Genomic DNA, 24,435 nt, shown 5'->3' on the forward strand with positions numbered 1-24,435 from the left:
TTGCCGTATCTTCTTGCTGTATTAACTTTTTATTAATATACAACGTCCTCCTTTGTCTCTTACAATCTTCATGATTTAACGTCTGTTTTGTCTAAAATTGATATATCTATCCCTGCCCTCTTTTGGTTACTATATGCATTAATATCTTTTTCTATCCTTGCACTTTAAACCTATTTGTATCTATACATCTAAAGTGAGTCTCCTATACACAAATTATATTAGATCAATTTTTAATCCATTCTGCCAGTCTCTTTTATAGTTTAATCCACCTATATTTAAAGTAATTGTTGATAAAGAGTGGCGCCTGGTGGCTCAGTCAGTTAAGCATTTGCCTTCAATTTAGGTCATGATCTCAGGGTCCTGGGATCAAGCCCCACCTCTCCATTGGGCTCCTTGCTCAATGAAGAGTCTGCTTCTCCCTCTCCGTACGGCTCCCACTACTGATACTCTCTCTCAAATAAATAAAATCTTTAAAAATAACTACTGATACGGAATAACTTACTTTTGTCATTTTTCTCTAAGTTTTCTTGATGCCGTATAGCTACATTTCCTACATTATTGTCATATTTAGTTGATATTTTGAAGTAAAAAAAAACATTTTACTTAGCTTTAATAACACATAAAAACTCATTTACAGTTCCATCTGCAATCCTTTCAATTATTGTTATAAAATTACAACTTTGTACATTGTGTACTCAAAAACAAATAATTTTTTAAATCCATCAATTCCAATCAATCAATCAATCAATACATCAGTTCCTTAAACTATGTAGAAAACAAAATGTGGATTTACAAGCCAAAGCTACAATCCTGCTAATTTTAGACTAATAACTTTTTAAATATATTAGTCTCTTAAATCATGTGGGAAACAGAGGAATTATAAACCACTGTTAAAATAATGCTATCTTCTAAAACTGCCTACATATTTTACTTTTACTGACATTTTACTTCCTCATATGGCTTCAAGTTACTAGCTAATGTTCCTTCTTTCTTTAAAGATTTTATTTATTTATTTATTTATTTATTTATTTATTTATTTGAGAGAGAGAGAGCGAGCGAGCACACCAGGGAGAGAGGGAGAAGCAGGCTTCTCATTGAGCAGAGTCCCATACAGATGCAGAGCTCAATCCCAGGACTCTCTGAGATCATGACCTGAACCAAAGGCAGATGCTTAACTGACTGACCCATTGAGGCACCCTGATCTAATATTCTTTCATTTCAACCTGCAGCCTCCCTTTGAGATTTCTTGCAAGACAAGTCTAGTGGTAATAAATTCCTTGAGTTTGGGGGAATGTTTTAACTTCTCTATCACTTTTGAAGGAGAGTTTCACTAGATACAGGATTCTTAGTTGACAGGTTGTTTTTTTCTTTTTAAGCACTTTGAATACATCAGTTCGCCACGATCTTCTGGCCTCCAAAGTTTCTGATGAGAAATCTGCTGAAAATCTTACAAGGATCCCTTGTAAGTAACAAGTCACCTTTCTTGTTGCTTTCAACATTTTCTGCCCATGGCTTTTAGAAGAACGATTATAATGTGTCCCAGTATGGGTCTGAGTTCACCCTACTTGGAATTCACTGTGCTTCTTGGATGTTTATAGTCATGTCTTTCATCAAATTTGGGAAGTTTTTGGTCATAGTTCCTTTGAATAATCTGCCACTTCCCCTCTCCCCGACTCCACCCCACACAATCCTGTCTCCTTCTCAAATTGCCACAATGCATACAATGGTCCACATGATAGTGTCCCACATGTTTCCTAAGGTTCTATTCATTTTTTTCCCCAATCTTTTTTCCTTCTATTCCCCAGAGTCCATAATTTTTATTGCCTTATCATACAGCTCACTGGTTCTTTCTTCTGTCTGGTTAAATCTGCCTTTGAATTCCTCCATGAATTTTTTTAAAGATTTTATTTATTTATTCATGAGAGACACAGAGAGAGAAGCAGAGACATAGGCAGAAGGAGAAGCAGGCTCCCTGCAAGGAGCCCTATGTGGGACTCGATCCTGGACCCCGGGATCATGCCCTGAGCCAAAGGCAGACAGACATTCAACCACTGAGCCACCCAGGCATCCCTCCTCCATGAATTTTTTATTTCAGGCTCTTGTACTTTCCAACTTTAGAATTTCCTTTTGGTTTGTTTTTAAGTTATCTATGTCTTCATTGATTTTTCCATTTTGTTCATATATCATTTTCTTGGTTTCTTCTCTTTAGTTAGTTCTTGGGGCATCTTTAAGATAACTGTTTTACAGTCTGTCTTACAAGTCTACATCTGGTTTCTTTCCTCAAGTAGTTTCTGTTGGCTTATTTTTCTTCCTTTAAATGGATTATACTTTCCTATTTCTTTGTATGCCTTGTGATTTTTTTTTGTTGTTGAAAGTTGGACATTTGATTCTAATAACATGGTAACTCTGGAAATTAGATTCTTCTCCTTTTGCAGGGTCTGCTGTTTTTTGTTTTTTGTTTTTGTTTTGTTTTTTATTATTTTAGGCTGTCTTTGTGCTTACAGCCTGAGGTGTAAACTTAAGGTCTTTGCAAGGACTTTCTAATTTCTCATATATGTGGTGGTTTCTGAATATCCTTAGTCTAATGCCAGGCTCCCACAAGGAGAAAAAGAAAAAAATGGGGGGGGAGTAGATGTGGTACCAATTCTCAAACCTTCTGAAGTCACTTCAGCCAAGGGGAAATGGCTTACAACAATGGGAGGATACAACAATGGCTGCCCACCTCTGTGTCTGCACCTCCATGATTAGAAGCAGCAATCAGTGATCAGAACACAGATCCCAGCATTGGAAAAAAAAAAAAAAAAAAAAAAAGGGTCTGTTGCCCATCCTGGCCCTGAAAGCTGATTTGGGAACATAAACACAGCTGCCTGTCACTGGACTAGAGGGTAAGGTTTAGGTAGTTCCTGCTGAACTAAGAGCTAAAATTGACAAAAAAAAATTAACCACAATTAACCTCTAAGTCTTCCTCTGGACATAGCAAACTTCAATAGAATCCAGAGTTCTGACATAGTTCCATCAGAAAGAATTCTGTCAGGAGTGCCTGAGCGGTTCAGTCAATTAAGCATCTGCCTTCGGCTCTGGTCATGATCCCAGGATCCTGGGATCGAATCTCACATCGGGCTCCCTGCTCAGTGGGGAACTTGCTTCTTCCTCTCCCTCTTCTGCTCCCCTGCCTGTGCTCTCTCACTCTCTTGCTCATTCTTTCAAATAAGTAAATAGGGCAGCCCTTGTGGCCCAGTGGTTTAGCACCGCCTTCAGCCCGGGGTGTGATCCTGGAGACCTGGGATGGAGTCCATGTCGAGATCCCTGCAAGGAGCCTGCTTCTCCCTCTGTCTGTGTCTCTGCCTCTCCCTCCCTCCCTCTCGGTCTCTCTCTGTGTCTGTCATGAATAAATAAATCTTTAAAAAATAAATAAACAAATAAATAAATACAATTTTTTGAAAAAAACTTCAAAAGAAAGAATTCTGCCAGTCATTTTTTTATTATCTAGTAAGGAGATGAATTTCTATTTCATATGCTATATATTTCCAGAATCTTCTCAGTAACCACCATGATTTTTCACATCAATGGAATTAAACATTTCCTGAATATACTGATACTTTCAACTATTTTATTATCCCTCGATATAATAAATAATATTGTATTTCATCTTCTTTTTCCTAAACCTCATTCAATTCATCAAGATCCTAAGTATTCTGAGCACACTAAAACTTCAATACCATTGTTTGAAAGTGGTGTATTCTGCTTGATTCATTCAATACATTCTGCTTGAGTGCCTACTACAAGCTCAGTATTGTTCTGGACAGTGAGGATACAGCAGTGGGCAAGTTAAAGTTCCTACTCTCATACAGTTTATATTCTAGTTGGGGAGACAGAACATTATAAACAAAATAAGTAAATAAAACGTAAATGCTAGGTAGTAAAAAGCCCAAAGAAAAAATATCACAGGTAAGAAGGATTAGATAGGACAGAACAGCGAAAGGATGGCCTCCCAGGATAGGTCTGATTTAACACGAATCCTCAGATGTACTATGTACATCAATTCCTAGAGCTATTTTGGAGGTTACTATCCTGATTCCTGTTTTTAAGAGAAGAATTTCCTTAAACTGACTAGTCTTGAAGCCTACTTGCCCTTTCCTTCTTAGTTTTACGTTTACATAAAATATTCTACAGTTTTGTTTCCATCACTAGGTAAAAATCAGCAGAATGAGTATCTGTTTCTTAAGAAATCATATTCTCTGCCTTCTGCCACTTAGAAAGAAACAATCAAACAAAAGCAATAAGAACACCACAGATTCCCTTGGTGGTGTTGTATACTATAAATAGTATCTTAATTACTTACCATACTCCACACTCCAACCTTTTAAGTTATTATCATTTATAAGGAAACTGAAGCTTACACCTATTAAACTTTTTGCCCAGTATCACTTTAGACAGCAACAATACCATTAAAACTTGGGTTTTCTCACAAAATTCAGTATTGTTCTCTACTATTAGTCCTCTTCTTCAGAACAGTTTTCATTAACCTTAAATGATAAAACTGCTCCAAGTTTCCTGACAACTGCAGTATATATTTGTACTGTATTTGAAAACTTATTGTTAAATGACATACTTTTTTAAACTGATCTTCTATTCAATCTTCCACACTTTTTTTAAATTATACTTCATCAGTGGGGGTGAGGGTGAATACTGAGTCCCTGCAGGATCCAAAATTAGCTCAACTATAAAAACATATATAAGATCTCACAGTCCTATTAGCTCACCTATAAAAACATACGTAAGATCTCACAGGAGCCTTTACCTATATAAGGAGGAAACAGAATGTGGGACGCCTAGGTGGCTCAACAGTTGAGTGTCTGCCTTTGGCATGGGGCGTGATCCCGGGGTCTCGGGATCGACACCCACATCGGGCTCCCTGCATGGAGCCTGCTTCTCCCTCTGCCTGTGTCTCTGCCTCTCTGTGTGTCTTTCATGATTAATAAATAAAATCTTTAAAAAGAAAAAAAAGGAAACAATGTAATGTAATATAATCCTACATTATTTAGTAGGTCATACATGGAGAGAACTTTCCAAAATAGCGGAGATCTCCCTAAGAAAAAGAAGTAGGAAAAAAAAGATGTAATCTGGTATCATATATTAGAAAGATATAATATACACCAAATAATTTAGTTTAATAACAGCTTAAATCAACTAAAAAAAATGCAATAGTCATCTATAATAGGGGCAAGTAACCTTTTCTGTGAAGGACCAGAAAGTAAGTATTTTAGGTTTTACAAATCACACAGTCTTGTCACAGCTATTCAATTCTGCAGTTGTAACACGAAAGCAGCCATACACAATAAATAAATGACTGTGTTTTATTCCAATAATACTTGACAATATAAAATAGCTTTCAATCCCTAATCTATACTATCTTATGCTTGCCTCCTAAAGCAGATGAAGAAATCTCATTACAGAATGAAATAACTAGAGAACAAAATGTATTATTCTCTTTATTCTTCAGCTAACCTCAAAACTTTTAATACAATTAGATTTTTTAAAATCACTGTTAATTATCATTGCTTTTATGTCTGGTAAAGCTATAATGAAGTTTAAAAAAAAATAGCACTTATCTTTTAGAATATATACTAAAATATTTACAGATGAAATAAGGTATCTGATCTGCTTCAGTATAATTCAGTAGAGGGAATAGAGAGGGAGGAAGGTACAAATAAGCCAAAATTGGCCATGAAAATAACTGAAGTGGGGTGATGAATACAGGATTCATTATACTCTTCTACTTTTATAAATATTTAAAACTCCCAATAATAAATTAATGATGACAAATCACTTTATAAAAAGGCCAGCAAAAGATGAATCACAAATTTAAGTGCATTTTGTAAAAGTAAATATTTCCTCTATCTTTTAAACCAGGGTTTCTCAACTTTGGCACTATTTACAGTTTGGGCCAGATAGTTCTTTGTTGTGGGAGCTCTCCTGTGCACTATGAGATGTTTAGTAGCATCCTTAATTTCTACACCGTAGATGCCAGTAGTATTCCCACCACCACACTCCCCACCAGTCGTGACAATTAAAAATTTCCAGACATTTCCTAATGTCCCCCTGTGGGACAAAAATGCTCCCAGTTGAGAACTACTATTCTAAAAAAACTATATTGCTGTTTCTAATAAATTCTTCAAATCCAGAAAAATGATACTTGGATGATTTTTTTGTTTTAGCAATTAGGCTGTGAATTGTACTTATATTTTAACCTAATTTTTAAATGTAGTTTTTTTCTTTGCCAATTAGGAAGCTGTGTTATTTACTTAACCTGATGTATAAATATCCCTTTCTCACACTATTTCTACAAATTACATCTACAATGGTTTTTAATTTATTTTTTAAAATTTTTTATTTAAATTCAATTTAGTTAGCATATACTGTATTATTAGCTTTGGGGGCAGAATTTAGTGATTCAACAGCTGCATATAACACCCAGTGTAGTTTTTTCCTTTATAGATGTTATTTATTTAGTCATGAGAGACACACAGAGAGAGAGGCAAAGACACAGAGGGAGAAGCAGGCCCCTCAGAGGTAGCCTGATGTGGGACTCAATCCCAAGACTCCAGACTCAGGACCACACCCTGAGTCAAAGGGCAGAGGCACAACCCGAGCCACCCAGGCATCCCACACCCAGTATACTTTACATCAACTGCCCATTATCCAATTAACCTATCTCACAACCTATGAGAAAAAAAACCTATGTTTGTTTGTTTGTTTGTTTTTATCTTTACAAACCCAAGCTTTATTGACAGTCACAGGCCACCAGGACAAGCTCTGAGGTGCAGGGCCCCTGCCCTTTGCCCACTTTCCTGGCTGGGGCAGCAAGGTGAGGCCACTCCCATGGTGCTGAGACAAGGGAGCAGGGCCTTCTGGTAGCACCGGGATGGGGGGCGGTGGCGACCTCAGGCCCTGAACAGAACTGACCCAGAGCCTGCACTCCCCAAGTCCTGCATGAATATACTGCATGCGTGTAGTCCCTTTGACTACAATGGTTTTTAAAACCGAAAATGCACAAAATGGAAATCTGAATGAGGAGGTATGGATGAAGTCCAAATGTATCCTGCTGATCTAGTAACAGATCTAGTTTTCAAACTTTCTAAAAGAAATTTGCAAACACTTAGTTTACTGAGCCACACTTCACCTCCAATCTTAACAGGTTTATAATAATCACTAACCATTTGTTTTGTATTTGAGTTCAGTAAAGGAACAGTGCCAACTTTGTCCCCAACACCACAGCTGCACCGCCATTGTGCACAACCTCTCATGTGAACAAAAGTCTTTAGAAACACAAATGGGCTAGAGTCTCATGTTGTCAGTTTTATCAATTAAATTCTGAATCAGAATTTAGTGATTCAACAGCTGCATATAACACCCAGTGTAGTTTTTTGGCCTAATAAAAAATTAGGCCAAAAATTTTGATTTTTGGCCTCTTGCCTTATTAGCTATAATCAATCAGAAGAGCTTTGGTATTTTAGGAGTTGTTGCTATTGTAGTTTCCAGATGCATTAAATAAAGAAATGGGATATTTGGGGTGTCTGGATGCTTAGTCAGTTTAGTATCTGCCTTCAGTTCCAGTCATGATCCCAGGGTCCTGAGACTGAGCCCCAGGTTGGGCTCCCTGCTCAGCAGGAAGTCTGCTTCTCCCTCTCCCTCTACCCCTCTTCCCTGCTTATGCTTTCTCTGTCTCTCAAATAAATAAAAACTTAAGAAAAAAAAAAGGGCAAGGTGGAATTCAACTTAGGGAATTTCATTCCATTTCCCTAAGCCAGACTAAAATAACACAATAAAGTAATTTTCTTCTATTTACAATATACTATATTTAAATTAAGTCTTTCTTTCATTATCAAAAAAAATCTTGTAACATACACTGGGGTTCCTAAAATCATAACCAAGAAATATGTGACTTAAAAATTACTACTGTAAAAACAAAATCAAATCATAAAATTCATTCATAAAGACATTACAGTAATTAAACTATCATAGTTTATAGATATCTACCTACTAATTTAAAAATTCAAGTATTTTTTAAGACAATAGAAAATTCCATCAGAAATTACTTATTTACAACCACAACACCAAAGATTCTTTAGTAGCTGTCCAACAAATCAAAATACATTCAATCTGAGAAAAAAAGCAAAAATAATAGAAGGCTTCTCTTTTCAAATATGTATCTTTAAAATTTTTTTAATGAATAAAAACAGGCTGGTCCACTAATTTAGCCCTCAGAAATTCAAGTCCTTTAAGCTTCCTCAGATGGGAGTATCATTTGGACAAAATGACAACTTTCTATCTGGTCTAAATTGGATAGGATTTGACTTATTTCTAAATAATCTTCCACTTGACTACAACAAATGTGATTTTAATACATTTTTTCAATAATGAGGTTATAATTTACTATAATAAAGGAAGACATCCTTCACAACACACATAGAGATCCTCAACTGAAATTCCAATGACAGTAAAAAATATTCATTTCCCGTTTAAAAGACTATACTCTAAGGAGCACCTGGGTGGCTCAGCTGGTTGACCATCTGTCTGCCTTCAGCTCAGGTCATGATCCCAGTGTCAAGCCCCACACTGGAGCTCCTTGCTCAGCAGGGAGCTTGCCTCTCACTTTCCTTCTGCGTGTCACTGCCCCTCCTTGTGCTCTTTCTCTGTGTCAAATAAATAAAATCTTAAAAAAAAAAAAAAAAGAATATACTCTAAATTAAATTAAGCATATATAGGGGCGCCTGGGTGGCTCAGTTGGTTAAGTGTCTGCTTATGATTCAGGTCATGATCCCAGAACCCTGGGATTGAGCCCCGCCATGTCTGACCCTGCTTCTCCCTCTCTCTCCTGCTCATGCTCTCTCTTGCTCGCTACCTCTCTCTGTCAAATTAAAAATTAGTTAATAATTAAGCATATATACACACACATAATGATAAATACGTCCTGTAAAATTTTCAAAGATCTACATTTAGGTCAAGCAACAATAAGACTAAACAAATTCTAATTTACTGATTCCCTTATTAGAGGGAAAACAAAAAACAAAAAAAGGCCTCTGAGTGACACTGATCAGTATAAATCTTGACCTACATGATCTATATATTCCCCCTTCCCTCAACTTCTTCAGAATGATTCTTGGATGAACCCAACTGGGCTCCTAGCAGCAGGATGGTCCAACCATAGTAAAGGAAAACTCAACTCCTATCTTCTCTTAGGATTATGTCTACAATATTAAGAGATCAGAGAAAAACAAGAAATACTTCAAGTTACCTCTTGTCAAATTTTTCTTTTCAGTCAGAAGAGCCTTAGGTGATCATTAAATTTTAGGAATGAAACCAATTTATCTTATAATAAAGAAGTATCATTTCTAGGACATTGATTTTTACTTAAGTATTTCTCAAGCTTAACTTAATTACCTCCGCTTCTACATCCACGTTTTGCTTCAAAAGTAATTTCAAAATGTCAACATGTCCATTCTGACTAGCAGCTTGCATAGCTGTGTGACCAGCACATTGTCCATTTACCTAAATGAGAAGAAAGGATGAAGGATTGTCACAAATCACAAGGAGCCAATATACAGTATAGGTTTAAATCCAGCACATTGAAAAAATAAATAAATCTAGCACACTGTATGATTCTTAGAAAATAATTTAGGTTGGTATGCCATATATCCTAGTATACAGATCACCAGAAACTTTTCTGTAATTTAGAGAAAGGAAACAGACATTTTTTCCTTTTTTTAAGATGAAAGTTCCATTGTTCAAAGAGCTATGAAACAACTGTTTTAGCCAATCTGCACAGCTGAAAAAAAAAGAAAGGAACTGAGGGAGAAAAGTAAATTCTATTAGTTTTGTATATTTACTTCTATTTGAATTATTAAAGCTCAGAGTCTATATTTCAATGAGAAAAAAGCAATGAAGTGAATGGAAAACTTTTGGAAAAGATATTGTCCACTATTTAAATAAATTCAATTCAACAAATATATTGAATATTGTCAGTAAATTATCATGAGGAATACATACATGAATTAGCAGGGTAGCTATACATAACTATGACATTCTAAAGTAATAATTTCCAACCTTTTCTTCACTTCAGATGTTGTGTAAATGCATAATTTCCCCATGACATACTCAAGGCTAAGTATAATTCATTAAACCCACCCCATTCACTCCCATCCAAAAGACTGTAACAAGATGGGGGTACCTAGGCAGCTCAGTTGGTTAAGCAGCTGACATCGTCTTAGGTTATGATCTCAAGGTCCTGGGATACAACCCCGCGTTGGGCTCCATGTTCAGTGGGCAGTCTACTTCTCCCTCTACCTCTGCCCCTCTACCCCACTGCTCACACGCATGCACTCGCTTTTAAGTAAGAAAGGGAAAGCTAACATCAGAATACAATAAAAACACATGTCTGAAAAGGACAAAGCAGACTGACTTTATAGAGAAAAGGAATACAAAACCTGGGAACCTCACACGCAGTCAAAGCCTGCAAAAGCAAGTACATCAGAGGGTTAACATAAGAAAAACCCCAAACAGAAGTCTGATGTGAAATGGCCACATTCTAGGGCACTCTTCTCAAACTCAAGGACAGGACATTGGCTGCCATGCTCCTAGTCCCTAGACAGAAAAATGCCTTCCTCTCTTGAACAACTGCATAGTCATGGAGAAGAACAGACCTCTACATGACAGCATTTAAAGACCCCAAAAGCTCCACACATGCAACCACCATAATGCAAAGTCAGTCACTAAGTCCTATCCAAGCAAAAAGAACTACCAGTAAGCTTTTTAAGGTCTTATTCAGATATCAATGGTCAACCAAAGATCAGAGATTTGAGGAAGACCTCAAAAATTTTTAAAAACCACACACAAAACAACTCAAAAAAAGAAAGAAAAAAAAGACACTGAAGAAACGAACAAGAGAAAAAAAGAAAACTTTTGAGAAACTTCAGTTAGAGATATTCAAGAATCCTTTATATCTAAAAATCAAGAGGATGCTATGAAAAACAAGAAGCTAAAGGGAAAAAAAAATCCCATTAGAAGAGCCTGAAGCTGAGCAAATATATAAGCAAGAGAACAGCTTTTCAGTATTGTGAGACTTAAAGACCATATCCTTATGTATTTATTTTCAGTACAATTATACATCAATAAAACTTGTTTTAAAAAGTATATTCTTTTAAGTGTGTTTTAATTAAAGGTTGGATGAGCACTTGTGTTCATTACCTTTCAACATTTTGCTAAAACAAGAGTAAAGTTTTATTTTCCTTGAAGCCTCAAACCACAAAGATAATTAGAACTAGAAAAACAACACACCCACAACCGGGTGCAAGCACCTATACAGGAAGCTGAAATGCAGCCCCTAAACCTGCTATACGAAAAACCTAGAAGCAACCCTTCTACCAAGGAAGGTAGGTATTGTTATGCTATCAAAAAGCTCAGGTACTGACTGGATACCTCTTGATATGGGGATAATGTGGTGGTTAGTGCTAAACACAAAAATATTGGCTGATAGTTTGTTTAAAAAGCATTTAGATCCCTGGATTCCCCTACTCTGCTCAGCTGAGCTAGTGGTCCACCCTGATGCTAGCAGAAGCCTTAAAGTTTATTCTCTGGAAAGAGTAAAATATTTCTAGCCTACAGAAACCAAGCACTGTTATCAGTGGGGCAAAGTACTAAAATCAGAAGTTTTATGTAAATATTTACAGATGAATGCTGAGAATCCAGTTCCTCTTCCCTTATTCACTATTCCTGAGGTTGGCAGCCAGGTTTACACCTTCTCTGCAGGAGAATTAAGAGACCTTTCTGGGGAGTCAGACCAGACCAAGAAAAAAGACCTAATGGCCAATGCCAGAAGTAATCCAAGGAAAATCTAGACACAAACCATATACCCTTCATAAAAATTAACCCAACACAAATCACAGACTTAAATGTAAAATACAAAACTATCACTCCTACAAAATCACAGATCATATCTTTGATGTTGTATCTAAAAAGTCATCACCATACCCAAAGTCACCTATGTTTTCTCCTATGTTATCATCTTTCAGAAGTAGAAATGAACAGATACACTACATGCCTGAATGTCTTGGAGATTAGACAACTATAGAAGTTTTCAGAAGAATTACTTATAGCAATATGGATTACAAACAAATAAGAAACTTTAAATTATGTCTGAAGTTAAGAGGGACTGATTGAGGAAAAACTACAAGTGAACTTCCTGGAATAAAGGAAATGTTCTACACCTAGTAGGGGTGTGAATTACGTGGATGTATGCATTTGTCAAAACTGACTGATCCATGTATTTCATTATATGTAAATTACACATCAATATTTTTAAGTAAAAGAACAATTATGAACATGAAGGAAGCAAATAGTTATATAGAAAAATACAACCTAGCACCATCCACAGGTCAGATATGAATGTCATTTAAGTAATAATATGCACAATTAATTTTAATCTTAACAAAGTTACCATACAACCTAACCACATTAAGAAGCTGAGAGAGGAATGTGTGTGTGCATGGAGGGAATGGGCTGGAAGTAGAAAAGAAAGCTGAATTCTCATCTTCACAGTTAAATTACCAAAAGATTACTCCTAAAACACAAAAATCAAGAAGAAAACTATAGAAGTATGTTATTGGAAATGTGGAGGTAAACATTTGAAGAAAATCAACTGAAAGAGGTGAAAATAGTTGCCCCTGAAGGATGAGTCAACAGAACTGAGATAGGAATGTTTTTCATAATGAACCTTGTATAATTATTTTTTGCCTTTAAATTCCCTTTAAAACTACATTTTAAATTTTAGTTTTAAAAAAACTATATAATTAAATGAAGAAAAATTAAGTATAATAAAATGTAAATCTGCTTGAATATAAAAAATATTTAGTACTTTGATATCTGAAACAAATTATTTGTGATATATCTCACAATCATGAAACCACTGTGTTACGCTGCCACAAATGACATCTCCCTAATAACTGAAATGCCACATGAGCTCCTTGGAATATGATGTTGTGCCACTCCAATTACAATCTCTGGGCCAGCACTGAACATCCTATTGGTGCCGTATAGTAGCAATAACAAAGCCAATGAATGACTAACTAGAACTAAAATGGCCCACCTAAAATATGGCTTGTGAGAATGATAAAAATAAACTATTAAGATTTACAAAATGCATGACCTCTAGTTTATCTGCATTATAAACTAAAAATAGTCAACTTTCACTGGAAAAGGTTTAGATTAAATGTTTTGAGAAGAGGTATAGAACACTGCTTATAAAACTTATTAAAAGATATTTAAAAGACATGGTATGAGGACATTTCCATGAGAAATAGGAAAGGACAATGATCACTCAAAAACTTAAATGTAAAAAAAATAATAAAAATTTAAATTAAAAAAAACTTAAATGTAAATTTTGTCAATTATAAATTTAAAAGGTCACAGTGTTAAAATAAGAAAATCTCATTATCTTTTAGAAAAGTACTTGAAGAATGATGTCCAGTGTTGTCTTTAAAATACCTGAGAAAAACAAAGGAGGACTACATGAAGCACATGTGGAAAAATCCCAATAATTATTGAACTGTGTGATGTTCATTATACTATGCGATTTTTGTGTATGCTTCAAATAATTTTTAAAATGCTCACATCCACATCTGGTCTTTTTAGCAAATCTTCCACTTTAGCAACATCCCCATTGGCAGCAGCTTTAACTAATTCTTCATTGAGGTCACCAGATTCTTGGGTTTCAAATAATTTCTTCAAGAGTTGAGAGAGTCTTTCTGTAAAGCATCAAATAAAGTGGTTAACATAGAAGAATCTCAAACCTTAATTACTAACAGACAAGCATTACTCACATATCTGTAATATATACTTTTCCTTTTTTATTATTGCTATCATTAATGTTATTTTTGTACTATACTACAGATTATTACTCATGCAAGTTTTAATTACCATATAAACCTGCATTAAATTCTAACCTGTAAGTATTCCCAGTTTTCTCCAATTAATGTATTTCGAGTTATAATTTCAGAAAAAGTAGAGCATTACATACAAATAACAATTCAAGATTTAGCAGTCATACCAAAGATAATCACAAATGAACACACTACCATGGGAGTATCAGAACAATACAAACTTCCTTTCAGGTTTTAACATACCACATTGATTCTTGGAGCTCAATGCTACAGACCATAGAAGAAATCAATAAATCATTGATTATGATTCAAAAGCAATGTAATCCCTATAATATGTGGGGAAATGTCTTAGGGACAAATCAACTTTCTGTTGAAAATGGTCATCTAAATGTTAACATACTTCAACAGGTGTCACCTGATTCGTACTGACTAAAACAAAAAAAGAACTAGGGATATATTTACATAGACTCTTTCATAAGATTTTTTTTTCTAAGTAGCATTAATCAGTAGAGAAACTACCCAGCAGTTCTATTCCTTAATTCTTGGATCTACTTAGTGGAAAGCAATCACAAAGTGAGGCAGAGGACCAACACCAAGTCCACATTATTTGAGCAGGATATTAACTATGTCTCATTCTTTGAATTTGTAGGTAGTCAGCCCGCTGTGATGTCATCTAACCTCAAGGTAAGAAATAAATACCACCTGATTTAAATTTTAAGCACACTAGCAAATTACATCAGGAAAGAAGAGACAGCAAGAGAGTAGTAGAAAGCGTATAAAATTAGGTTGGCAGTCACCCAATGTTCTCTTTACTTTCTTAAAATTTAGTTATAGCTCTACCTTCTTTTCTGAATGACAATACACAGTAACTTATAATTTGTTCTAGTATGAATTGAGGCTCTGTATATAAAGCTGGAGCACAGGGAGGGACTGTCATGAGTCTACCCAATCATCCACCTTATTCACATTTCAAAATGATTTTCTACTTATTATACATTTCTATAGTATAATAATTAGTATTAAATACTAAGAAAAAAACATGGCTGATATATAAAAATATCCAGGAAGAAAGCCTTCTGCTAGCAATAATGTTGAAAATAAAAAGAGAAAAAAGCAGTCTAAGAATGTCATGTTTCTTGGCAGAAGTTCCAACTAAAAAGTACAACATTGAATTTCAGTTATCTCAGATTTGATGTGGAAAGCCCTTGATATGGCACCCAAGAAAAAGTACCTATTTATGGAAATTTTCCAGAGTATACCTCAGCCAGAACAAAAACTATTCATTATATGAAAAAAAAAAAAAAAAAACCTTTAGCGAAAGTGTAAATGTTAGTTAACATTCAAGTGAGGTCATGTGATTTGGGAGAAAACTAAGAACACACATCATTAGCTGTACCTGATAATCAAGGAATTAATGAAGGTTCTAATGTAAACCATATTACTTTTAGAGACCCAACAATATGAGATGCCTAGGTGGCTCAGTGGTTGAGCATCTTTGGCTCAGGGTGTGATCCTGGAGTCCCGGGATCAAGTCCTGCATCGGGCTCCCTGCGGGGAACCTGCCTCTCTCTCTCTCTCTCTCATGAATAAATAAATAAAATCTTAAAAATAAATAAATACCCAACAACACAAACATACCACCAGATGCATTGCTAATGGCTGATCCTGCAGATGCGACCTTGGAAACTGCTGCTGGATTATATGTCCAAGATGTTCCACAAACTTCCACCTTTAAATCACTGTCTGAATAAATCTGTTGTACTCGGCCAACTTTACCTAAAGTCTTTCAAAAGAAAAAAAAAAAAAAATCAGTTCATGTTCCCAAGTCTAAAGTACATACCATAAAGAAATCAATCATCTGTTCTTACATGTTTAAAGTATTAATTTTCCTTTGCTCCTAATGAAGAAATTGGTAAAGGACAACATATTCAAATGGGATATTTGTTAGCTGCAAACTTTAAAGAGTATCTTTAAAAAATATTTTCATCAACAAAGCCACTATACTTCCACAAGAATATAAAATCAAAAAGAAATGAAAAACAAATGAGTCTATCATTCATAAGAAGTCACAATATTTTGCTTTTTGATATCTAACCTTTTAACTCCATAATATCTTACATCTTGAGAATTTGTAAATCAAGTAGTCCAAAAGTCATCATCAATCTAGCCTAAAAAAATAAAATCTGATTTCTAAAACAAACTATACTTAAACCAAAAAGGGAATCAATATTCATTCCAAGACAAAAGAATATAGTACCATTATGTATGGGAAAAGAGGACGCCTGGGTGGCTTACTTGGTTAAGCGTCCAACTTGATTTCAACTCAGATCATGATCTCAGGGTTGTGGGATGGAGCCTTGTGTGGGGGCTCCATGCTCTGAGGCAGGGAGTCTGCTTGAGATTCTCTCCTTCTCCCTCTGTCCCTTCTCCCCATGCACTCTCTCTCTAAAATAAATAAATAGGGGATCCTTGGGTGGCTTAGTGGTTTAGCGCCTGCCTTCAGCCCAGGGCGTGATCCTGGAGTCCCAGGATCAGTCCCAGGATCAAGTCCCACATCGAGCTCCCTGCAGGGAGCCTGCTTCTCCCTCTGCCTTTGTCTCTGCCTCTCTCTGTCTGTGCCTCTCATGAATAAATAAATAAATAAAAATCTAAATAATAAATAAATAAAACAAAATAAAACAGATCTTTTTTAAAAAATGTATTTATATTCTTGAGGGCAATTGGGTCCAGAACACAATCAACAGCAACTCTTACCATGTGGCAGGTACTGTTCTAAGAGCTTTAAACGAATTAACTCACCTAACATACGTAATCCAGAAAGTAAAGTGCTTATTATTAGCCCCAATTTCAAATTCCAGTCTAAAACCCATTCTCTTAAGCACAACAGGATAGCAAATCACAGCACTAGAAAACTGGTAAAGAACAGTGATAAGATCTTACTTCCTAACACAAAGTAGACTGCCGCTCAGTGTTTTATCCTTTACCCTCTCCACAGCATTTGACCCCAAATACTTGAAACTATTCCCTTGATTTCCAGATGACAGTCTAACCTTTCTGCCTGTTCCTTCTCTTTCTCTACTCCCTGGCTTCCTGTCCTCTTTCAGATTCCTAAATCTATTCACTCACCCAAATTTTATTCCTTAGTTTTTTACTCTTCTTCCTTAAAAGTTTAATCCACTTTGACAACTATCACCTTATTTCGAAAAACTCCAAAATATACATCTCTAACTTTATTTATCCCTCTCCCTCCCCTCTTACATCAATTTTAACTTCTAATTAGACATTTTCTCTTGAAATTTTCCATCATCTCAAACTCTGAGGCTGCATTCTTTGTTTTTTTTTTCCCCTTAAATGCTTTTTGTTTTTGTTTTTAAAGATTTTATTTATTTATTCATGACAGAGACAGAGACAGAGACAGAGAGAGAGACACAGGCAGAGGGAGAAGCAGGCTCCATGCAGGGAGCCCGACGTGGACTCGATCCTGGGTCTCCAGGATCACACCCCGGGCTGAAGGTGGCGCTAAACCGCTGAGCCAGAGGGGCTGCCCTCCCCTTAAATGTTTAATTGTGGAAAGTCTAAAACATACAAAAGTACACAATAGTATTTTGAATCTGTACCCATCAACTATTTTTAACAATTTTCAGCTCATGGCCAATCTTGTTTTCCCCTACCTATTCTCCCTTCCTGTATTATTAGTCATGTAAACTTTTTTTAAAAAACAAAACTACAATACTACTACCAACCCTTCCCAAATTATCAATTAATTCTGTGATATCATAAAATACCAGCATTCAAATTTCCAATTGCCTCATAAATGGTAAATTTTTTCAGTCTGCTTAAATGAAGTTTCAAATAAAGTTTATACATATATTTTTCTTTTCCAGTTATTTGTTGAAGAAACAGGGTTATTTGTCCTATGAAGTTTCTTAAAATCTCAATTTTGCTATTGGTATAATTAATAAGTTCATCTGTCTCTGCATTTGTTTGATAAGGAGCACTCCAAGTTGGCTGCTAGATCCTTTTAACATGATCTAGAAATCTTTGATAGCTTCATTGCTATCTGTTCTGAGGCTCATCTTGTTCACTTCCTGACAAAGAGCTAGAATTAGCCACTTCTCCAAGACTGTTTCTTTACAGAGGGAAAGGCTATTTCAAGACTGTAATCTGGGCATGAAGGCTGGTTACTGTTACTAGAATGGTTATTGTTTCTAGGTCTTTTCATGGGCAGAGCTAGGAAATAGTGATGGGAGGGTGTTTTGTCTTAAAGATAAAATAAATCATAAGTAAAAACACTTTTCCAATTCAAACTCAAGACTACAGGGTTTTTTGTAGCCTCTTTTATGTTACATCTGTATCACCTTTTCCTACTCTGATCATTCTGGCTCTCAAGGTCACCAGGGATAACAGAATTAAAATTACCATATAACTACTCACTTGTTTTTTTGTCATCTCACACATACAACAATCTCAGGATAATAATACTATCACAAACAATAAGGTCTCTAAAAATTGTTAAAAATTGCTTTTTATATGCAGTTCTTTAGAGTATATTCTTAAAAAGACACAAAGACAAATTACTGTGTTTCAAAATTACTTGTACTTTTCTCTCTGTATGGTTATGCCAATAAGATACACATTTAGGTTTACTTACTTCATTTTACTTTCCACTTTAAGGAATTTAAGTTTGCTTTATAATTACATAAAATAGTTATGTGGCTTCAAATCAAATCTATAAAACAAGACATATTCAAAGACATTTTCCTTCTACCTTTATTCCCTATATTACATTCCTTTTTTAGATATGAAACACGGTTTAAAAAAAAAAAAAAACATGTTTTTTAACTTAATGGTTAATCCTTCCACCATTTGCTTTCTTTCCACATAAACTCTGCATTGTCCTAATAGTTATATTTATAATAATATTAATATATAATTTATATACATATAAAACTTTATCCCTCTTTAAAAAAAAGAGTCAGAGTGTTTGAGTGAGTCAACTCGTTCCCCAGTATGTACAATACTGAAATTAGTCACTCATGGTCTTACCCTTACCTTCTTTCTCCTTCAAGATTTTGATTTAAAATAATAGTATTTAGTTCCAGTGAATAACTAAAAGGCAATCAGCTTACTAAACTTTCCATATGCTCCCTTCATTCCCACTCCATTTTTTGACAGTTGTACTTAATCTGTGTTGATAGAGCATATAACCATTATATAGCCCTACCCCTTCAACTATCATTTAATCTTAGTTCAACGAATACATACATATTTAATGATCACTATCAGCCCCTTCAGTTGATCTCTCTCCCGACATCTTGGTTGCCTGAGACATTTTCTAATAGATTAATCAGAAAAAGCTAATGGGAACAAGATGCTCTGAATTCTTAATTGTTCATATCAATTTGTAGCTTTATACTTTAAAGTCAGCTTGGTTATATATAAAACTCTTAGCTTTCAGTTTTGTCCCTTGAATACCTTAAATGTTATTTCATTTGAAATCATAAAGCACTGAGACCAGATTTTCTTTCCTTTATAAGTAAAACTTGACCTTTTTTCCTAGATATCAAAGAATTTTTTTCTTTTCCTGAAGATTCAGTTATTTTATCAGAATATGGTTCAGTGTTTTGTGTTCTCAGTTTTCCCAGGTATGCAATGGGTCCTTTTCATATTTAGCTTTAAATCTTTTAATTCGGGGACATTTTTTCTGGAATCATAAATTAGTGCAGTTGTTTAATTCCTTTGCTTTGGCTTTTGTCTTTCCTTTTCCACAAGGACTCCTAATATACATCTATTAGATGCTCTATATCTGTCACTTTACCTGAAATACTTTCATCTTTTTTATTTTGAGTTTTTCCTCCCCTTTTTACCTTTTGTTCTTCTTAGGGTATTACCTGTCATATTTATTTGATCTGTGTTGTGTCAAGCTTACTCATTTTTCTGAAATTATCTTCCTTTTCTTTTTAATTCTTTCCTAAGTTCTATTACCTCATTTCTAATCATGATCCATTTTCTTCATTCATCTTTTATCATTCTGTTAGCTCATTTTGAATCATTAGATCTTAGTTTTTTGTGCATATCTTTCTAGTGTACTTTCATTTGTCTATAAAGAAGTTATGCTATTCCTTACTGTCTTTTTTTCAGTAATAACTGTGTATTGGGATCTGATTATGATCCCTTCCAACTTATATCTTTCCTTTGCCCCGACTGTCTCTATCCTAAAAATTTAGTTTCGACTCTCAGCACTCTCTACTTAATGGAGGGCTCTGCCCAGGAAGAGCACTATGGCTGGTTAGTTTTGAGTGTTTACAGACCCAGGTTGCTCCAACTCCTTCAAACTTTAGCATGGACCTATTACCCTCACCCCAAAATGTAGTTTGCAAGAACCCTCCCCGGGTCAGCTATCATTTCCACATAGTCTACCTACACTAGCTAATGAATACTTGTTAACTATGCTGGAGCACCCCTGTTCTCAGGGCCAGCCAATGCTCCATTCTCTCTGCTGCCAGACAAACAGCTGTTGTCTTAGGAGCAGTCAATGTTTTGTCACTACTCATTCATATTTTAGGGTTCGACAGGCTACTCTGTTACCTGGTTTTGATATAGATATTTGTGTCTTTCTTTTTTTGGGTATGCTAATCTAGTTGTTGACTATTTTTCTCAAAATGATTTGGGAATATTAAAATTCTATGCCACCACCACTGGAATCCCAGAATTCTCCTCTAGATATAATCTACAGGTTTTGCTTATATAGCAGCCTACTATGGAGATAGACGATTTAGGCTTCGAAGTAAAACGGGGATCCCTGGGTGGCTCAGCGGTTTGGCGCCTGCCTTAGCCCAGGGCACGTTCCTGCAGTCCCGGGATCGAGTCCCGTGTCGAGCTCCCGGCATGGAGCCTGTTCTCCCTCTGCCTGTGTCTCTCTCTCCCTCTCTATCATAAATAAATAAATAAATAAATAAGTAAATAAATAAATAAATAAATAAATAAATCTATCTATCTATCTTTTAAAAAAAAACAAAAAGAAGTAAAACAGATTTGGGTTCCAATTTCAGCTCAGAATCTTAGCTCTGATTTCCTCATCCTTAAAACAAAGAGGTCATACCACCACCTGTTTATAATATTCCTAGGACAAACAGTCTGCATATGTATTTATGTGTGTACACATGTATATGTGTGTGCATGTATGTATATATTCATCATTTAGCACAGTGCTTAGAATAACTGGGCACTCCAAACACATAAGCTGCTATATATAAGATGACACAGCTAAGGGGAAAAAACAAAAACACCTTGACCTAAAAAAAAAAAAAACAACCTTAAAATGGTGTATATAGCTCCTATGAAAGTACATCAAAAGATTACATTTAGGTAACACTATACTATAGTGAGGCTTAAAGACAATCAATACTTTTTTTTAACCAACTTTGATATCAAAAGCAAAAAAGATCATATACAAATTAATTTTTTAGACAAAAATAAAGATTCTAAAATACAGCTCCTGTAAAACATACAGCTATCAGTCGCTATCTAACTAAAGCAAAAAAAAATGTCAGCAGCATCTGCAAACTATGAAATGTCTTCAAATGAAAGCACCATAACAATAGATTTCTTTTTGTTTCATTCACTATTACATCCTTGAAGCCTAATAGCCACATTGTTTGTATGAAAATATCTGCTGAAGGAGTAAGGCATACATGAAGGAAGGGAGGGGGCACTGGAAAGGATGAGAGGGGGCAGAGGGTTAGATGAGCCAGGAGATGGGGCTAGACAGGTAGAGGAGCTGCTAACCAGGACAGGGCACTAGACAACACAGCAGGGTTGGCGGGATGAGACATGAAGATGGATGGGAGGGGAGGTATTTGGTACAAGGAGGAGGCACTGAATGGGATGGGACTAGAGGAACAGGAGAGGACAAGTTCTGTAACTGGATGAGACAGGAGCAGGGGTAGCAAAGTGGAGGACTAAACAGGAGGACACAGCAAAGTGAGAGGAAATGGGATATAGGGCAAGTAAGTATGGGAGGGCAGCAGGAAGAACAGAAGAGCAAGGTATAGATGGAGAAAGAGGATGGATGCAAAGTGAGAAGAACAAATTTTTCTGTTGTTGCTGAAGATTTGGTGAAAAATGTATTGAATAAATAAATTACATATTAAACTGTAACTCTTTGGGAGCAAAGCCACCTCAGAAGGCACACATTCAGAGTTGTTCTTTCACTCTCTGAGTTTTAGAGAGGCGGACCGCCAAGTGAGGAAAGCAGCAGTGGTCTAGCACTGCTAGTAACTGGATGAGCACGTACCTCTCATTCTGGAGTTAAGTATCAGGAAAGTCTCTGTTGCCTTCTACCTACATTTCAATCTCCACTAACAAATCTTGCAAAAACTATTAACTGTAGCCATATTTGGACCTTCCTGGGCTAATTTAACTGGAATAAATTAGAAAATAAAAGGCATTAAGTATGCCTAGCTGCCAGTGAACAATACAATTCTCCGAGGAGTATGCTCATTTAGTTTCCAAAATTAAGGTATTTTTTTAAAAACTACTAAAGCATAATATAATTCCTAGTCTAAAACTATATTATTCCGAGTCTTAAACTATTTTAGATATACTTACTGGGAGCATAGCTTCAGCCCATTCTCCATGTCCTCTCTGTAGAAGTTTGATTCTTTCCAGATCGTAACAAACTTGTACAAGATCACCCACTTGAAACTGTGAGGTACCTCCTTCTGCACCCTGAGCAGCATCTCCACTTCGAACAATGTTTGCTTTAGTGAGAACAGCAGGATTGAAGGTCCACCTAAAAATCAAGCCAAAACTCAAAATGGGTAAGTTTACTTAATTTTAATACAACCTTCTTAAATACTGAAGGGAAAAAAATCCTGTAACACATCAACAGAGTAAAGCAATCCTTTGCAATGACATCCTGAATTATATGTATTTCTTTTTATAATTTTATTCTCTGAATTTAAGAAAAGGCTTAGCTGCAATAAAATGATATACTTCTGTCTAGTTTAACCTTGCATGTTTTAAAAGTTGTTATAAGGGTGCTTGGGTGGCTCAGTTAAGCGTCTGCCTTCAACTCAGGTCATGATCTCAGGGTCCTGCAATCAAGCCCTGCACCGGGCTCCCTACTCATCGAGGGGTCTGCTTCTCCCTCTCCTTCTGGCCCTCAACTCCCAAACCTCCCTGCTGCTCCTGCTCTGTCTCACTCTCTCTCAAATAAATAAAAATATTTTTAAAAATTGTTATACAATACACACTCATTGTTAAATACTAAAACATTTCAGAAACATAAAGTGAAAGTAAAATTTCTACTTCATACAAACAGACCTGGATCAGCATTCCCTATCCCACTACTAACCACTATTAATATCATTGTGGTGCCAACCACACTTCAATTAAAAAAAAAAAAGTCTAATGAAATCAGGACAAAAATATCCCACTGTGTATCCTTGAGATTTTCTTTTAGTGAGCTAATACTTATAATGTAGACAGACAGTTGTTTCCTTTTTCACAAACAGGAGATTTTATAAGTATCTCTTCTTCAGTGTCATAGATATAAATCAACTTTTTTCAATTAAATGGCTACAGTAGTCCATTGCAACGTTATACACTAATGCATTTAGCCATTCTCCTACTATCATTTAAAGTATTTTCAAGGGATGCCTAGGTGGTTTAGCGGTCACGCAGCTGCCTTCAGCTCAGGTTGTGATCCCAGGATCCAGGATCGAGTTCCGCATCGGGCTCCTACGAAGAGCCTGCTTCTCCCTCTGCCTATGTCTCTGCCTCTCTCTCTCTCTCTCTCTCTCATAAATAAATAAATAAATCTTTTAAAAAATAAATAAATAGGGGATCCCTGGGTGGCTCAGCGGTTTGGCGCCTGCCTTTGGCCCAGGGCGCAATCCTGGAGTCCCGGGATCGAGTCCCACGTTGGGCTCCCGGCATGGAGCCTGCTTCTCCCTCCTCCTGTGTCTCTGTCTCTGTCTCTGTCTCTCTCTATGTCTATCATAAATAAATAAATAAATAAATAGTCAATAAATAATAAAGTATTTTCACTATTACAAACAATACTTTAAAGAACATCCCTATATGTACATCTTTGTGCACATGGGGTCAGTTTTTCATTAGTGATTCTTAAAAAGCCACCGAATCACAGTATCCATTTGTTTATAATTTCGATAGAGCCAAACTGCCCTAGAGAGTGACCATTTCACCATACCATTAATAATCTCATGGGTAAAAATTGTATCTAGTTTTAACTGGTCACACATGGGTATTTCAAATAATTGTAATCACCGTCTCAAAACAAATCTGAATTCTGATTTCTTCTTTGCTGCACATAAGCATTTTTCTATGTTGCTACCATCTTTATAACCATCATTTTATTGACTACTTAATATTTTATAAAATAGACGTACCACAACATATAACACATTTCCCCCAGCCTTATTACGTCACTCCATAGAAGAAAGGTTCCCCAAATAAGCTTTTATGATATGGC

The 24,435-nt window shown here is 35.7% G+C and overlaps 1 protein-coding gene and 1 long non-coding RNA gene across 2 annotated transcripts in view; one reads left to right on the plus strand and one right to left on the minus strand.

The window, feature by feature from the left end:
* The window catches only part of LOC119872603, a 30,075-nt gene extending 28,648 nt beyond the window's left edge, over nucleotides 1-1,427 (plus strand). Inside the window, exon 4 of the long non-coding RNA XR_005362578.1 lies at nucleotides 1,377-1,427. This is a non-coding gene — a long non-coding RNA (uncharacterized LOC119872603). The remainder of the gene's footprint in view (nucleotides 1-1,376) is intronic.
* The window catches only part of MIB1 (MIB E3 ubiquitin protein ligase 1), a 136,886-nt gene that overhangs the window by 66,936 nt on the left and 45,515 nt on the right, over nucleotides 1-24,435 (minus strand). Inside the window, exons 7-10 of the mRNA XM_038543674.1 lie at nucleotides 22,548-22,731; nucleotides 15,576-15,720; nucleotides 13,669-13,802; nucleotides 9,445-9,552 (exon numbers count right to left, since the gene is read on the minus strand). Coding sequence (XP_038399602.1) covers nucleotides 9,445-9,552; nucleotides 13,669-13,802; nucleotides 15,576-15,720; nucleotides 22,548-22,731 — 571 coding nt within the window. The remainder of the gene's footprint in view (nucleotides 1-9,444; nucleotides 9,553-13,668; nucleotides 13,803-15,575; nucleotides 15,721-22,547; nucleotides 22,732-24,435) is intronic.

This window comes from Canis lupus, chromosome 7, assembly GCF_011100685.1.
Source record: "Canis lupus familiaris isolate Mischka breed German Shepherd chromosome 7, alternate assembly UU_Cfam_GSD_1.0, whole genome shotgun sequence".
In the NCBI taxonomy this organism is placed as follows: Eukaryota; Metazoa; Chordata; class Mammalia; order Carnivora; family Canidae; genus Canis; species Canis lupus.